Source organism: Momordica charantia, assembly GCF_013281855.1.
Source record: "Momordica charantia cultivar OHB3-1 chromosome 9 unlocalized genomic scaffold, Mcharantia_2.0 BLBB01000009.1, whole genome shotgun sequence".
Lineage (NCBI taxonomy): Eukaryota > Viridiplantae > Streptophyta > Magnoliopsida > Cucurbitales > Cucurbitaceae > Momordica > Momordica charantia.
Genome location: NW_028275167.1, coordinates 6,931,966 through 6,949,341, shown reverse-complemented (window position 1 = coordinate 6,949,341; position 17,376 = coordinate 6,931,966). Strand labels below are relative to the sequence as shown.

The following is a 17,376-nucleotide window of genomic DNA, read 5'->3' as shown; positions in this document are numbered from 1 at the left end:
TACAATTCTATTTTTTCTTTATTAAAAAAAATGAAAAATAAGAAACGGTAATATAAACGTGGACCTTTAATTTTTGTATTCTACAGACAATCGAGGAGACAAGCCTATAGAATTCTCAAATTGGCAATAGTTTCGTTGCTGAATATTGAAGAAAATTCAAAATCATGTGCAAGAAAAAATCACATGCAATTCAAAGATGGTAACAATTTTTCAAAGAATCACTCAATTCCATTGACTAAATATAAGTTATTCCCAACATTTTCCACAGTTTTATCACAGACCAATTTGCAAAGTTATTGTTTCTGACTTGCTGATTTCTCCTATTTCAATTCTATCAAGTAAATAAAATATGATTTATCGGTCGAGTACATATAAATCCTGTCGAAGCTACTAAACTTTCATGCTTATTCTATTTTGATCTCGTCGTCCTCTTAAATTTTGCAAAAGAAATCAATTTATATCACACATGCACTTTTCTTTAAATCAATTTAGATTTCAAAAGAGGCAACTAGAGGAATAGCTAAATTAAATAGTTTGATTTGAAAAAGAGCCAAAATAATCAGATATCATAAAAATAGCTAAAGAAACAGTTAGAGCTGAACTACGTGATTTTATGTAGACAAATTTACCCTCCCATCAAAATAGGTAAATTTATCCTACTATTTCCCCTATAACTTCGTGACGAAACTACCATTCAATAAATCTATAGTGCACCTAAAATTGTAGGAAAGAAGATAGTGAATGGAAATTATAGAGTTCAAAAATTTTAAATAACATATAGATTTCAAAATTTCCAAATTTGTAAGATAAATCTGTTGAATACTTTGAAATAAAAAAAAAAGATTGAATCAAAGTGTAAAATAGACTAAAAAAAACGTAAAATCAAATTAGAAAAGTGGAAAAATAAAGATTGAAGTTGTAAAGTACTGTTTTTAAAATTATAGATGGAGTAGTTGAAGATTAATACCGTATTAGAATCCATTATGGAAGGGAATGCAACTCAAATGACTTCTTTCCACTTTTGCCATTTAACTCCTTCTTCCCACACTTGACCTAACTCTTCTTTCCTAAAATCAAATAAAATTTGATTCAATCAAGCCTTAAGCCCCTCAAGCCTCGTGCGCCTCAAGCTTTCGACGTCCCTCTTCGGCGTACACAATCTTTGGCATCCCTCTCCTCACTCTTGCTTATCCAACAAGGGTATTCATCGATCGATTTTGAATGTTGTTTAAATAAATGAGGTTTAAATAATTGACTGTTTGTTAGCAACCTCCAATATTCAAGGGATTTTGTTAGACACAACCTGTTTTTAAAGACACCTGGTAGATATGGTCAGTTGAGGAGATTATATTGAAAATATAGTTTAGATTAAATAATAAATAATAAAAATATTGTTAAAATTAGATTCTCACGTAGTTTAGTTTGCAAAAAAAAAAAAATTTAAATAAATTTTCCATCTTAAATCTCATCTTAAATTTCAAATTTCAATAAATTTAAACACAGGCCTCAATTCTGATGTTTAAATAAATATCATTAGTACCTGGAACTTGTCAATTCCGATGTTTTTTAGCTCAATGTAACTATTTTATTGTTGAATATTTAAAATTTATTGTAAAAAAATCAAGAACATCCAATTAGATTCCCGTAGAACTAATTGATACTTATGTGGTACTAATTGATACTCATTAGGAACTAATTAATTTTAACAATATTAGGAATACGCATTCTTATTTGTTGGTTCTACCAGACGAATTTTTTTTGGGGCTTGATTCAATGGTTGAATCTTGTGGAGTTTTCTTTTTCCGTTAATAATCTAATTTTCTAAGAACTGGGTTTGCTGCAATAGGAAGATTCTTTCGATTAATGTTTCAGTAACTCGATGACTAATTCTCATATATCAAGAATTAAAATGCAGCTTCTTAGAATGTAATAATCGTGACATATTAGTCATGAATGTTGATGGACAAGGATAACCCAGTCAAAATGGTATAGAATCCTATATCTACCTCGTTGTATTGACGTCTCTTGCTTATTTTGTGAGATAAGCTCTATTAGCCATATATTTATACATCCATCATATCTCTCCTTAGGTAAATATTAATATATGTTTCCTTGATTGCTAATATGCATTTTTGATTTTGTTGGTTTTGGTTACCTTTTTGTCATATTTTATGCATTGATCTTTGTTCCGATTTAGTGATAAAGAAAGATTATGTGATGCAAAATATGACTGTTTTCTGCAGATAGTTTTCAATCTATTTTTGGCGTCTGAGCTTTCACTACTCTCGTAGATGGTGTTATATACGAGGTCAATATCTACAACTATGCCGTAGTCGCTGCACCTAACATCCGCCAACAGGGATATGGCCCACGCCACGTCCCTATTTACTAACAGCCTCATAATTATCGACTTGCCAGTATCATTTTTGAAAAGTGAAAGACATGTAATTTTTTTTCCTTCTAGAAAATAAAGATCTCTAGAGATACATTCACAGAGTTGTTGTAGGGTGAAATCAAATGGAATTGAAACGTGTCCGGTAATGAACCCTTGATAATTGTTGTGCTCCTCCCAACTAAAATCGTGGCTAACAATGATCGCATAATGTTCCCGCGTTGATTGATTTAATTCTTGAAAAAATGTAAAAATAAAATGGGTGGGGATTAATGATACGTTGTGTAAGAATATTAAAGAAACATTGTATTTAAGGTTGCTGATTACAGTGGAATGTTCAAACCAATTAGTTAGGTTTGTTTAAAAAAATTAAACACATTTTAAACTTGTTTGAATCATATATGTAGATTTGGTGGTTTAAATTTTGTGGAAAGATTTTAGGAATTATGTAGATTTTGTAGTTAAGGTGGTTTCAATATTAACTCGATAGTTTATGAGAGATTTAAGAGAATGTAGGAGGCATAAAATGTGGATGGGTAAAATGGAGAAAGACTGCAAGGACAATATGGGTATGAAATGTGTAGAGGGATAAATAGAGAATTATACACCTCTCCTAAAATCTAGGAAACCAACTTTGGTCATGTCATGCAATTTAGAAAAACTTTGGCGATTTTGCTTAACGATAACCTGTGAGTAGCCATTCCTAAGGATTTCCCATTTCAAAATGGATTAAAATTTTTATAAATTGACTGGTGCAGGATTCACGATGATGGGCTAAAATAGTTTTTTAACGTAAAGTTTAGAAATTGAAATAGAATATTGGATAATTATTTTATTTTTGATTTTTGATTTTCTACTGCTTCCACTGCAGTTCCACTTGTATAATTTATTTTTTTTCTTGTTATCTACTTCAAGGGGCAATCTATTTATCTTCAAACATTGAATAAGGAAATTGAAATAGAATGATCAATTAATCCATTTCAAGGGGCAATCTATTTATCTTCAAACATTGAATAAGGATGAGTAGTTCAATGTTAAATTTTATTTTATAACTAAATCATCTTTTAAGAGCTTAGTGAATTGTTTTCCAAAAATTGTTTAAAAAATATATATGAAATCAAATTAGAATAGGTATATCTTTGTCAATCAGCAATATTTCTAAATGTCAATAAAAATATAGAAGTGTCAATTTTATGGTAATGTTGATGTCTAGAGAAAATACAAAAAAAAATCATAAAAATATTTAAATTAACAAATAAACATCTAACCCATTTTAAATAAGTTAAAAATTATTAATATATGTTCATCTAAGTAATATTTTGTTGATATTTTTAATATCTTATTCTTTAGAAATGCGATTCATACTTCAGGTGAAGTCTTAAACTTAGCAATACTTTTAATAATCGCCAACCTGAGCATAGTTCAACTAGTTAAGACACTTAAGTCCGACCAAAAGATCGTGGGTTCGAATTCTTACCTCCAAATGTTATACTCAGGAAAAAAAAAAGCGAGATGTTCTAAATAATCAAGATTCTATTATTGAATAGATCTCCAAAATTTATCAATTTCAAGGATAATTCAACTCTAATATTATTTTTCTCTAAAATTTCTCTAAAATTCCATGGAAAGAAAGTAGAAAATTGAAGAAAGATTTAAAAGGATTTGAATTTTCGAAAGAATTATGCTTGAAAAATCCCAATTTTGTCTTGAAATTAAAAGAATGTGCTGGGCATCGAATTTCTTTTGTCAAATTCCACTTAACACCACTTACACATTTTGCACATCTCAAGGAATCATTTTTTTCATTTCATTTTCATTTTTTCCACACACTAACTGTCCATAAATTAATTCCAGTAAACCGACATTTCTATAATATTATAAGAAGAATTGATAAAATATCATTAAAATAGATATAATATTCATATTAATCATTTAAAACTTATTTTGTGGTTTATTAATTATAATATTTTTATGATTTTTTATTATTATAATGTTTTCAAAAATATTCATCGATCTCATTTCTATAGAATTAAGACATCAACATTTACATCGACATCAACATTTAAAACATTACCACTAATCAAGATTTTAAATGTTGATATCGATGGAAATGTCGATATCTTAATTTTATGGAAATGTTGATGTTGATCGATATTTCTAGAAAAGTTATTAAAAAATTCGTAAAAATTATTTAAATTAATAAATAAGCATTTTAACATTTCTAAAAAATGATTAATATTAATATACACCTGATATTTTGTTGATATTTTTTTTATAATTTATCAAATTTTTTGTAATACTATGGAAATGTCAATTTAATCCTTGTCGAACCTATGGATAGATGGAAATGTCAATAAAAATGTCGACTTGTCTATGAATATTTAATACCCTACCATTAACTCTCTCAACATTTTTTTTTTAATTTGGTAAAAAAAAAGAACTATTTAAATATAATTATTTTTAAACTAATTTTTAAAATATTTTTGCTTTTATTGAGGCAAAGCTTGTCCAAGTGGTTAAGGGTAAGCAAAGTCGTCTTTTGAAGAGACGACCTTGTCTAGAACTCCAAGTGACAAAAAATTTGAAGACATGACATTGCCATATTTAAGCTAATGTGGTCTCTTCAAAAAACAACTTTGTATTACCTTAGCAAATAAGTCTCTTAAAAGGATGACTCTGTGGTATATACGGTAAAAGAGACGACTTTTAGCTATTTGGACCATCCTTAGTTTGCCCAAATAAAAATAACAATATTTTAAAAATTAGTTTTAAAATAATTATTTATTTTATAATATTAAAAAATCTCTCTCTAAATGCAAATTTAAATTCAATATTTTCCAAAATTTCTATGGTCCTTTTTTCTGTTTCTTTTTCCTTTTTCCAATTTTACAAATTTCAAGACACTTAGTTCCCACCATAAATCTCCCCAACTCCAGTAGTACTAAAAAAAAGTCACTTAGTTACAAAAATTAGTAGCCCCATTGAGTTTTATTTGTTCGCTTTTATTTTCATTTTTGTAACTGTTGTTTTGTTTTTAATTATTATTGTAAAGTTTATTTTTTGTTAGCTAATTATTTTGGCCAAAAAAAGATAAACTAAAATCTGCCATATTTGGATTAATTAAATAAAATGTTTTTCTAACTGCAAAATTCTGTTTTTCTTTTCTTAGTCTCTTCTATTTATTATTTTTGGATTCAAAGAGTTATCTCGAAGTTTTAAATATTGATGTCTATGAACATATTAAGGTCTAAATTTTTTAGAAAGGTTGATTAGAATATCGATAAAATATTGTTGTCGATGGACTCTTTTAGAATATAGAAATAAAAATTTTATAAAAAATATTTACATTAACAAATAAACATTTCACATTTTAAAATAAGTTAAAAATTACTAATATTAATATTATGTTCATATTAGTAATATTACTAATATTTTTTTATATATTTTTAATATTTTGTCATTTTATGCGATTCTATAAAAATGTCGATTCATCCCTTATATCGTTGTCTTTTACATGAACATATTAAAATGACAGTAAAAAAGTCTAACATGTTAATGGAAATTTAATACCCTGATTTGAGTGAGAACTTTTATAATTGATTTTACAAAGATGGTAGATTTTTGTAGTTTTAGTGGCAACATATTATTATTAAAAAAACTATTCAAATATAAATACGTTAATCCATATTAATTGAGCCTATAAAAATTTAATGGGTATATATGTACATATTTGTTTTAATCCTATTAACATAGTGAGTATGATATAAACAACTTAGGGTAATGATTTTATACCAAATATAATATATGTTTCCATTCATCACTATTTCTTTTTTGATGATAAAATTCCATAGTGTAGTTAGTTTGAGAAAGGACCACTTTTGTTCAAATAATTTCATGCTATATCGCTTTAGGCTTCAACCATTATTAATCAAATAGATCTACGTTGATCTTCTAATACCTTTGATTAAACTTAGGACAGAGTCATAATAATTCTACTTTAGTTTCTAAATTTTTAAATGTCTATTTTAATAACTAAACCATACAAATAAATACTATTGTAATCCTTACCGTTAATTTTTCTTAGTTTTCGCTGAGATTTTCATTAAATGTACTATAATAAATTTCTTAAAAACCCATCCATTAGATTTTGCAGAAAAAGATTAGGATAAAAGTAAACTAGTATGATAAAAACTATTCTAACAAAAAAAAAGTGTATTACAATTTCAACAATAGAGTGGAAATTCCATAAATAGAAATATTATTAATATCTTGACGAGTTAAATTAGGTTGGTAAAAACTATTTTACATTCAAATGGAAAGACTAAAACAAATAAGTGTTGATCAATTTGGTAGAATAACAATATCAAGTATAATCATCGCCTATAGGTTGACTTAGTGACACAATGGTACATTAGGTTAACGGCTTGGGAACTTTAGAGATAAACGTTCAAATCTTATGTTAGCCAATTATCTAAGATAAAATTCTAGTGTTTTAAGATAGTTGAATGTTTTCGAATCTCCTGATTTATCTCATGTGATTAGTTAAGATACACATAAATTGGTCCAAATATATCAACAAGGAAAATAGTGTTATTGGGTGTGATGGTAAAAAAACTCAATAATAGATTTCTAAAAAGAAAATGTTTTATTTAATTAAGAAGCATTGCTTCTAACTCATTTGCTAATATTCCTTTTTTTTATTTTTTGTTTTTCATTTCCTATTCTTTAATAAATGAAAACATAATTGTATTTGGTAATTATTTCTTGTTTGTTGTTCTTTATTTTTTATTGAAAAAAGAAATAAATTGATAATTTTTTATTCTTTCTCTTTATATAAAACTTTAATATTTATCATATATTTTCTAAGTTAAGAATTAATGAAAAACAATATTTTTGTTTATGTTTTTTAAAAATGGAAAAACAAACTAGAAACAAAAAAAAAAAGATTTTGTTGTCCTAAACATTTCCACACAATTTTAAAAACATTTTTAAAAAATGAAAAACGAGAAAAAATAGCTATTAAAAGCTTCGAGCAGAAAATAATCCTATTTGACCACTATACATTGCTAATATTAAAAAATGTAATAATCGAGAATCTCAAGTAAGTGGCCAAGCCATTAAAGTAACTAAAGTGGTGATAAACCCTAAAATGGGTCATATGGAAAGTCCATCGATTCCCAATCTCCAGTTAAAAAAAAAAGAGATCCATTTATCAAAAAAAGGGTCCTTGAGTAATATATATATATATATATATATATATATATATATATATAAACATAATTTATAAAATAGATTATATAATATTTTAAATAATAATTTAGAAAAGTTATGACATAGTTAGGTGATGAGTTCAAATCTCCACTTCCACTTATGTACTAAAAAAATTAATTAATAATATTTTAATTTGAACTAAATATTTATTTAGTGTGGTTAGTACTGGTTTACAAATATATTATTAAACACTTTTGAATAAATTTTTAAATTAAGAATCAATTTCTAAATCTGCTATCAAACCCATACTAAAAAATATCGAAGACATGAAATACAACTTTGTGCACGTTTATATTTAAACCACTGAAGATGAGAAACAATAAACAAGAAATGAGAACATTACAACCAAATCCTTATTAGTTGAAGGGTAATCAGCGATAAGGCTACCTAACAAATCTATTGTTGCGACTCATATCTCATTACTTTAACAAAGTATTTAGAAATTACATACATATTTTAGAAATAAATACATCTGTCACTTTCTAAGAAAGTCTTGCCATTATTTTTTATGATTTTGTTTTTGAAATATAGTGAAATAAATGGACATCTTAGGTTTTACCATATATGTTAATATCCCTTATAATTTGTAACATAGCCAAAATTTCAAGATTTACCATTAAAAAATTCACTGCCAAAAAATTGATAAAACCTTTTCTAATAATCTCTTGAAAGTTTTAGTTAAATTATTTACATGTCAATTTTTATTTCAATTAAATCATTACTATTACTATATGCAACAATTCGTTAACAAAATGATAAAGTGACATTAAACACATTTTATTAATTCAAATTGAAATATATTTATGCATAAAGGAGTGCAAGTGGAGTAGAGATAACCATTAACGAAGTTTCACCTTCCCCATGTAAAACGAACTCATTAAATAATAACTAATCATCTTATTAAAAAAAATCAAATTTATTATTATTTTTAATATTTATAATAATATAGTCTTGATTGGAAAAATTCAAAGAGGAAATGACAAAGTTATATATTTGGCCCTAATTTCTTTGAGGAGGATAGACATTTTAACCTTTGAATTATCAAAAAGTTAGGTTAAAACTTTTGTTAAAGTAACGATTTAAAATCTGAACTTTAGTTTTAATAACAATTTAGTCTTCATAATTTAAAAATTGTAACAATTTAATTCCTACCTCGAAAAATCTCATCAAAATTAAGAGTAAATTTTTATTATATAATAATTTAGTATTTGTAATTTATAAATTGGATGCCTTATCATTTCTGGATCTGTACATATAAGAAACCTATCAAATGTTAACAATATGTTTCACGATAAAGTACTAAATCACTATAAATTTTAACTACAGAGACTAAATTGTTATAAACTAAAATTTTAAGACTAAATCGTTAATTCAATAAAAATGCATGAGGATCAGCGGTATTTTTTCAACTAATAAATTACTAATCTTTTATCTAGATGAGCTATTAGAATATTTCTTAAAATCATTAATTCAATATATCAAGCACACAGAGAATTTGATTTTGGCCTTCCATCTTTTCTAGTCTAAAAAATAAAAAAATAAAAAAGGGTCCCGAGGGCAATTCTGTAACATTACATGGCTGTTATTACATTCCAAGTGGGAAAAAAAAGAAAAAAAAGTAGGGTTATTTCCGGTATTTCACAAAAGAAACCAAATTTCGTACGGAACACCCAAGGAAAATTAATTAAATTATATAAAAGAAATTAAATAAAATACCGTTAAATCCGTTGAAGGCGAAGCGTGGCGTATCAGAAGGCCCGATTCTTCTTCTTGCTTTTTGTTTTCTACTCTCAAAACCTGAAAATTTCTTCTGGGTCTCCATTATTCATCTTTTTAATTTCTCATAAAATTAATCTCCTTTTTTTCTTCATTTAATAGTTTCTTTCCTTATTCTCCATCTACTTTTTTTTTCCCGATTCTCTCTTTGTACTTCATAATTCTTTCCTCTATAAATTATTGTCCACAAAACCCTTCTTTTTTTCTCTTTCCTCCACCTTCTTCCACCAATTCAACAGTAACCCATCTCCTCTCTGTTCTCCATTTCTTTTCCCTTTCGATTTCCATCAGGGTTCTTTGCTTTGATTAGCTTTTTTCAGAATTCTTAGCGATTCTGCATATGGGTCGGTTTTCTCAGGGCTGCTTTGTCGCCCAAATTCGCAGAAACTGATCGAAGATGGTAAAATTTTACAGTTCTCAGCTCCCAGGTTTGTGGGGGTGGCTCAAACTCTAACAGTTTATCGAGTTTTTAATCATCCGGCTCGAGAATATTTTATGTAACGTTTGAATTCGTTTGTTGATTTTTTTGAATAAAAGAAACAAAAGAAGTGTTGAGAGCTTTTTGGTTGTTTTTGTTTGTTTGTTTATTGTTGTTGGTTTAAGTGAATTTATGGTATTTTCGTTGAACTGGTAACCCATTGATTTTCTTCGTCTCGTCTTTATCAAGTTATAAACCAATTTCTTGGTCTGCTGTTTTTTTTGCTGCCTTCCATGTGTTTGTGAAAACTCCCCTGTGTTTCTAGGATTCTTTTTGTTTTCCTTTTTGCCTCTTTACTTTCACTCAATCTATCTATAAAGCTTTACTGAAACATGGATTTAATAAACGGCGCCGAGCCTGGCGACGTTTCGGTAGCTAAGAATTCCGGTAACCAAGTAGCAGATATTGTTTCTGGTAAGTCTAATGATCCCCAAGAGAAGGATTTGGGTTCAAAAGTGAAGGAGAAAACTGGAAGCATAAGCAATAAGGACATGATTTTCCGAGCTGATAAGATTGATTTCAAGAACTGGGATATTCAGCTGGACAAGCACTTGAGCCGGGCTTGGTCAAGGGACAGGGAAGTGCCAGCCAAAAAGGAAGAATGGGAGATTGACTTGTCTAAACTGGATATTAGATATGTTAAAGCTCATGGAACTTATGGTACTATTTACAGAGGAAATTATGATGGCAATGATGTTGCAGGTAATGACTTTCACCTCTTTTTGATTTATTTTTTACGCCGGGATTGACCTGAGTGTTCTTGATTAGATGGAGTAGTTTTCAACTCGTTAAGAGGGTCCATCTTAATTGATTATATTTTCTCCTTGCTTGTTTGCATAGAACAAATAGCCAAATTATGGTAATCGATATCCTTATGCGTACATTTTGAAGCTGATGTAGCTGTTTGAGCTTAATCTGGTCAAGTGTTTTTATGTTTGACTCGAGTGCGGAATTATGTTGAATATGTTATGTGTAGTTTGTCTTCCTACAAGAAAACTGCTCGGACAAGCATAGACTTAAGAGCAGTTTGGAAGTACTTTCAGCTTCATATATGAGAGATATTTCTGAACATTAGATGATTAGTGGACAGTATAGTCGAGTTTTAGTTGTTGGATCACTTTATGACGATATTCTGCATGTTGTAGTGAAAGTGCTCGATTGGGGGGAGGATGGTGTTTCCTCGGTTGCTGAAATTGCTGCTCTTCGAGCATCGTTTCGCCAGGAAGTTGCAGTTTGGCATAAGCTTGACCATCCAAATGTTGCCAAGGTAAAACTTTGAACATTTTTATGTCCAAATTTGGTATTATTCTATGTAAAAAACGACTTTAACTATCCATTCATACTGTGATGTTATTCCTTAGTTTTTCATCCAACAGCACACTAATGCTTAGAGGTTATGCTAACAGAGATGGCTTTGATTCTTCAAACTTTATGCTTGCTCTATCCCAAATGAATAGTCCCGTTTAAAAACCATTTTATTTTTTGTTTTCTTTTTTAAAATTTTAGCTTATAAACGCGTTCTACTTCCACTTATGTGTGTGTTTCTTTGCTTTGTTATCTCCTCTTTAAAAATGTTTTTAAAATTTAAGCCTGATCTTAAAAAAAAAAGGTTTTTAAAAACTTGTTTTTAGTTTCAAAATTTAGGTAAGAATTGTGAAAAAACATACTAAGGAGATTGAGAAGTAGGCATAATTTTTAAGAACAGAAAATTAAAAGTGAAACTGTTCTCAAAGTGCCTAGGATGCTCAAATTATAAATTTAATTTTTAATGATTGATTGTCTTACCTAACTTTCAGAACAATGGTCCGTTCAAGTTGTTCATACTGAATTGTCTCAACTAATTACTTTTGTCTTTACTATCAAATGGTTCTCTGGGGCTCTTGAGTTATAAACTTTATTTCTTCACTGTTTTGATGATTGAAGATCAAATAATAACGTCATTTCTAATTCAGTTTTTTGGAGCATCAATGGGGACGTCCAACCTTAAAATCCCTCCCAAAAGCTCACCAAGCGACAATAACCATTCTTTTCCTTCAAGGGCTTGTTGTGTTGTTGTGGAGTATCTTCCAGGTGGAACACTAAAGAACTTCTTAATCAGAAATAGGAAAAAGAAACTTGCATTTAAGGTTGTGATTCAACTTGTTTTGGATCTTTGTAGAGGGTAAGTTTACTTTTACAAATTAGCCAAATAATGCTCTAATGTTTTGTATTTGGGTTTTGTTATAATTGATTGTTTTGGTATTGCAGTTTGAGTTATCTACACTCTAAAAAGATTGTACACCGTGACATTAAAACAGAGAACGTGCTGCTAGATGCTCAAAGAACTCTAAAAATTGTTGATTTCGGTGTTGCTCGAGTCGAAGCTCAAAACCCAAGGGATATGACGGGAGAGACTGGCACCCTTGGTTATATGGCTCCAGAGGTAGCTTCTTCATTTGTCTTTAAAATCAAGTTCTAGAGTGGACTAATGACAGATTTTAGTTAATGAGATTTGATGTTTTTTCATTATACTTAAATTTATACCATGCTTGAAGTTTAAAGATTCAACTCCCACCCGGGCTGCAGTTTTTATCTCTTTGGTTTGAATAAGCAAGGTAACTATAGATTTCTCGTGCAGGTCCTGGATGGTAAGCCTTATAATCGGAAATGCGATGTCTATAGTTTCGGTATATGTTTATGGGAAACCTATTGCTGTGATATGCCTTATCCCGATCTCAGTTTTGCCGAAGTTTCATCTGCAGTCGTACGACAGGTATGTTTATTTCATCCCGTGAGACAATTTAGTTTTCTATGGAGCATGCAGACTTTTCATCATCTACATGCTAAAGTAATTGAACTTCCAAAAAATAATTCAATTCGAAGAATGTTTTATAATATGTTTGTTGGGTGGGTGGGAGAACAGGCCTAAACTGTTCGTTGACTTTTGAGGATGTTGCATTAGACATTTGATCATCATATACATTATATGACGATTTAAGCAATTTGTTTACACTAAACAATGACTTGCAACAGAATTTGCGACCCGAGATCCCTAGATGTTGTCCGAGTTCATTGGCAAATATCATGAGAAGATGTTGGGATGCAAATCCAGATAGGCGTCCAGACATGGACGAGGTTGTAAGTTTGTTGGAAGCCATTGATACAAGCAAGGGAGGTGGTATGATACCCGAAGATCAGGCATCTAGCTGTTTCTGTTTCGGCGTAGCTCGTGGTCCATAATTCTCAAGGTTTTCGTGTTCCATATTCAGACGTTATCCCAAATACTAAATAATGGAAATGTCAACCATTTATTATTGTAATTATATTTTGTTGCATTTATCATAATGTTCTATTGGAACATCTCATTGGACATGTATTTTTTTCAACCTAAACTTTGTTAAAATTCTCTTATAGTTTGTTTTTGGTGGATACATAGGTTTTTTACTAATATCAATATTAAAATATCAATTTTCTTTCTTTTTGATTTCGAATCTATCTCTAGTTTGAAGAATTAAGTTTGATCATTCCAAGTCTCAAATCGATAGGCAAGAAGTTATTGTTGCACACCAATATTTTATATAAACCATAATTTTGGAAGACAGCTGTGTGTAAAAAGGTGCTATCAACTTGCAAAATTTAGTTGAAAATGACCACTAAGTTTATCTAAAAATTTCTATATATATGTTTTATCAAAGTAGAGAATGAGGCCTAAGGTTCAATTTTTTTTTTTTAAGGTTCTAAATTACTTTAGGCCAGACCTGATCATAACAAAATCCTGTCATATTTCAACTAACATGAAAATAAAGAGGAACAAGCATTTAGTTTCTTCAAAAAATAATAATAATAATAATAAAAAACAAACATTTAGTTTGAAAGTAGATACATTTACACATTATTTGGTACAGTTGTAAAAATTGTTATCATTTTGTCCCAGGTTACATAACATAAAAATAATAATAAATAAATAAATAAATTTCTTCATTTGTAATATTTTTTAAAGCTGTTAAATCTCTAAAATGATATTTAATAAATTGCAACTCTACTCTTTTAGTGATTGGATTGGATGAGTTTTTAATTTATCACACTTAATTTTGTAGAGATGCAGTATATAATTAACATTAACAAAAAAGTCAACTATATAAAATATTATGTTGGTGGTTCTATGACACGTGGACACACCTACTCAGGTTGGATCAACTAGACTTACATCGTGATATCTTTTTCTTCTTCATTCTGATTTTTGTTTTCGTATCACGGATCTTGGTTCGCGGTTTATGGCATTTCCACTATAAAAAAATAAAATACAGCAAAAGATTGTTCGGAACTACTATCGAGATTCTTTGGACCATTTTTCCTAGTATCATTCCGATGTTCATTGTTATACCGTCATTTGCTCTCTTATACTCAGTGGACGAGGTAGTAGTAGATCTAGCCATGACTATCAAAGCTATTGGACATCAATGGTATCAGACTTATGAGTATTCTGACTATAACAGTTCCGATGAACAGTCACTCACTTTTGACAGTTATACGATTTCAGAAGATGATCTAGAATTGGGTCAATCACGTTTATTAGAAGTGGACAATAGAGTGGTTCTACCAGCCAAAACTCATCTACGTATTATTGTAACACCTGCTGATGTACCTCATAGTTGGGATGTACCTTCCTCAGGTGTCAAATGTGATGTTGTACCTGGTCGTTTAAATCAGATCTCCATTTTGGTACAACGAGAAGGAGTTTACTATGGTCAGTGCAGTGAGATTTGTGGAACTAATCATGCCTTTACGTGAACGCCCGAAAACATAGGCCGACTGCTGAGCCCACTCTGGCTCAGGCGTACCACCTGGGGTGCGGGCCACCCAAGAAGCAAGCTATTACAGCAAGCGGCTGGAGCTATAGGGAGTCGGGAGCAAAGCAGTAGATAAGATCGAAGAAGGGGCTAGGCTCCCGGTGGAGCAGAGGAGACGGTTAGGATAACGAACTTGAAACGCGGAGCCCGAGCGACCGGCGAACGAGTGGTTAGTGGCCAATAGCGCCCTAGTTGATGGCATTCCTCTCCACGGCTGGCACTCGAGGAACCATGAAGCACTCCATACAGTGCAAGCAAGTCTTGGGGATGAGACATCCGCGCAAGGACCTCAATTCTCATTAGGAGGTCGAACCAAGGACCTATGGAAGTTGGGGCTACTCCCTCCCCATGGGCAACGCAACAGTATCGTGAGGAAGGAGTTTAGAGGCCTTATAGTAGCACAAACTTATTTTTCTTTCTAGGTCATACGAAAGGGGCCAGTCCAAGATCGTACTGTTTCTCTACAAAGACAACAGATGCTCTCAACGGCTAGGCGTCACTCTCTTTCTGAGTTATTCCAGCTTCTTCATGATTTCGTGCCGTGGTAAAAAAAAAAAGGGTCGTCTCAGCGGAAGGAGAAGGACCTGCAACGACAGAGACTACTGACCCTCTTCTTGTTCCTAGCCGTCTGTTACAAGTCCGGGAAGCCAGGAATCCTAAATAGGAGGGATCCCCCAAAATAGAGAAAGGTGGGTAGGGCTTCCGCAAAGGCCTCCCCACTCTTCCCGATCAAGATAGATGGGAAGGAGCCCTATCTTGGAAAAGCCATAACCAGCCTCTTTATTTATGTGCGTACACCTTTGTTTCAAGGTGGGGCCGCCCTTCCTCCTGCTAAAACGGCCATTTCCGAACCTTTCTTTCTCACCCCACTCAATAGAGGACTTCTCAATTCTTGCGATTCCCAGCCCCTTTAGCTTATTATAAAAAAAAAACTAAAAAGCGAGGGTTCCACACCTTAGCTCGACAAAATAGGTTTAATGATCTCTTTCTTCGATAGGTCGGTCCAGCGCTTAGCATGGTTATATTCGTAATGTTCCGACTCGCCAGTCATTATGGATCTAATGGCATGGCGAGGCAAAGGGTGGAGGAAGAACTATGAAGCTTCGTAGACTCGCAAAATTACTCCGCTTAGAATGCAAGCAAGGTCGCTTGTTTACTCTCCGTTGACGGCAAGAAAGGAGGCAATAGAAAGACTAGACCATACTAAAGTCAAGAGGCATAAGGGAAGCAACTAGTCGCTTCCAGCCAAGCTTCTATCAGGCCAACCACTACATAAATAAAGAGATCCATATACCAGTAATGAGCGATAGCGAAGCCTAGAAAGGCACAAGGCATGAGCAGAGAAGGGGTTGTGCACCCTCCGCCCCATTTGATTCCAGCAAGTACTCTTGTTGTTGTTGGGGAGTAGGGTTCCAAACCTTGTTCGTCTTTTTATATAATAAGCTCCCATTTCTCTAATAATAAGGTAAGGCTATGAAGCCCTTCCTTCAACAGGTTTTGGCTTGCTCCTTGTATAGGTTGGAGCTATGAAGCTGACCTTATTATTGTTCAAAGGGGAAAGAGCTTTTTTAGCTTGCGACTTTTTTCTCGCTTCCAAGAGGCCAAGGGATTGGATTTCACCTATGATCAGATCTGTGGGCTACCATAGTGACTTTTCTCGTGGTGTTGTTGAAAGCGAATTTGGAAGTATGCCTCGCTTTTCGGAACAACTCCTAACTCACACTATGGTGGAGGAGGTGTCGTGAAGATCTAAGAGTGTGAGCAGTACGAGCTGAAAGGCTCCCATACTGTTTGGAGGGCAGGGGGCATAGATGCCAAACAAACCTAACCCTTATCTATCGTCTAGAAGCAGTCCCTAAGAAAGATTAAGGTTCTCAGGTATCCAATCAATTAATCCCCCAAACCGGGGAAGCTTAAGCAGAAATGAAAGGGTAGAGTGAGGGATAAGGGGAGAAGCCCCTAAATTGAGGGCTTCGCTCGCTCGCTCTAACGCTCGTTTATACGACAGCGTGCATAAGTCCCTTTAGAGATAGGGGTGAGTACTACACGAGCTCGTAAGTCAAGTACGAAACGAGCCTTGTCTACGAACTTTAGAGATAGGGGCGACCTCGTCTTGCTTGCTTTTGGCGAAGCTTCTAGCACTAGATAATCGACATTATTTTATGGTAGGAATACTACTTTTTAGGCTGACCACAATACAAGTCATGAGCGATACCGAAGCCAAGCCATATAAAGGCGAGCAGCCCAACTAGCAATATCAAACGGCCTACTTATAGCCTCTTTGTTAGAATCCATATAAATGAATTAAATTTACCCAACCCATGAGCTTAAGCTTTTGGGTTGAGTGGTGATTTGTTCATTCTTAAGATGGTATCAGAGCCCAAAACGCTCAAACGAGCAACTGGTCCAAAAATGGGATCCGGCTAAGATCGTTGAGCCAAAAGAGCCACGATCTTGAGGGGGCATGTTAAGGATCCCACATTAAAAAGAAAAGAGACCTAACAATGGTTTATAATAAACATGGACTACTCCTCTCGTTGCTAATTGGTTTTGAGATGGAACTCCATGAATATTAATATGGTATCCCCTACAATTGATTTTGAGGTGTAACTCCATAAATATTGATTACC

At 31.9% G+C, this 17,376-nt stretch overlaps 2 protein-coding genes across 2 annotated transcripts; both read left to right on the top strand.

Moving 5' to 3' along the window:
* Positions 1-9,483: 9,483 nt before the first annotated feature.
* LOC111018484 (serine/threonine-protein kinase 52) lies at positions 9,484-13,380 on the top strand. Its single transcript, XM_022294587.2, has 6 exons — positions 9,484-10,619; positions 11,063-11,184; positions 11,870-12,078; positions 12,165-12,339; positions 12,535-12,669; positions 12,930-13,380. The coding sequence occupies exons 1-6, from the start codon at positions 10,250-10,252 to the stop codon at positions 13,134-13,136; spliced, it is 1,218 nt and encodes a 405-aa protein (XP_022150279.1). The 5' UTR covers positions 9,484-10,249; the 3' UTR covers positions 13,137-13,380.
* Positions 13,381-13,995: 615 nt separating this feature from the next.
* On the top strand, positions 13,996-16,663 carry LOC111018435 (cytochrome c oxidase subunit 2). Its single transcript, XM_088117037.1, is given in 4 exon segments — positions 13,996-14,000; positions 14,084-14,683; positions 14,931-14,944; positions 16,593-16,663. Coding segments are annotated over 4 exon segments (690 nt in total).
* The last annotated feature ends 713 nt before the right edge of the window (positions 16,664-17,376 follow it).

Excerpts from the sequence above, each read along its gene's own strand:
- LOC111018484 (XM_022294587.2), top strand. The coding sequence starts at position 10,250 with ATGGATTTAATAAACGGCGCCGAGCCTGGCGACGTTTCGGTAGCTAAG. Across the intron at positions 11,185-11,869 it reads ACCATCCAAATGTTGCCAAG|TTTTTTGGAGCATCAATGGG; the intron begins GTAAAACTTTGA and ends TTTCTAATTCAG. Across the intron at positions 12,079-12,164 it reads GTTTTGGATCTTTGTAGAGG|TTTGAGTTATCTACACTCTA; the intron begins GTAAGTTTACTT and ends TTGGTATTGCAG.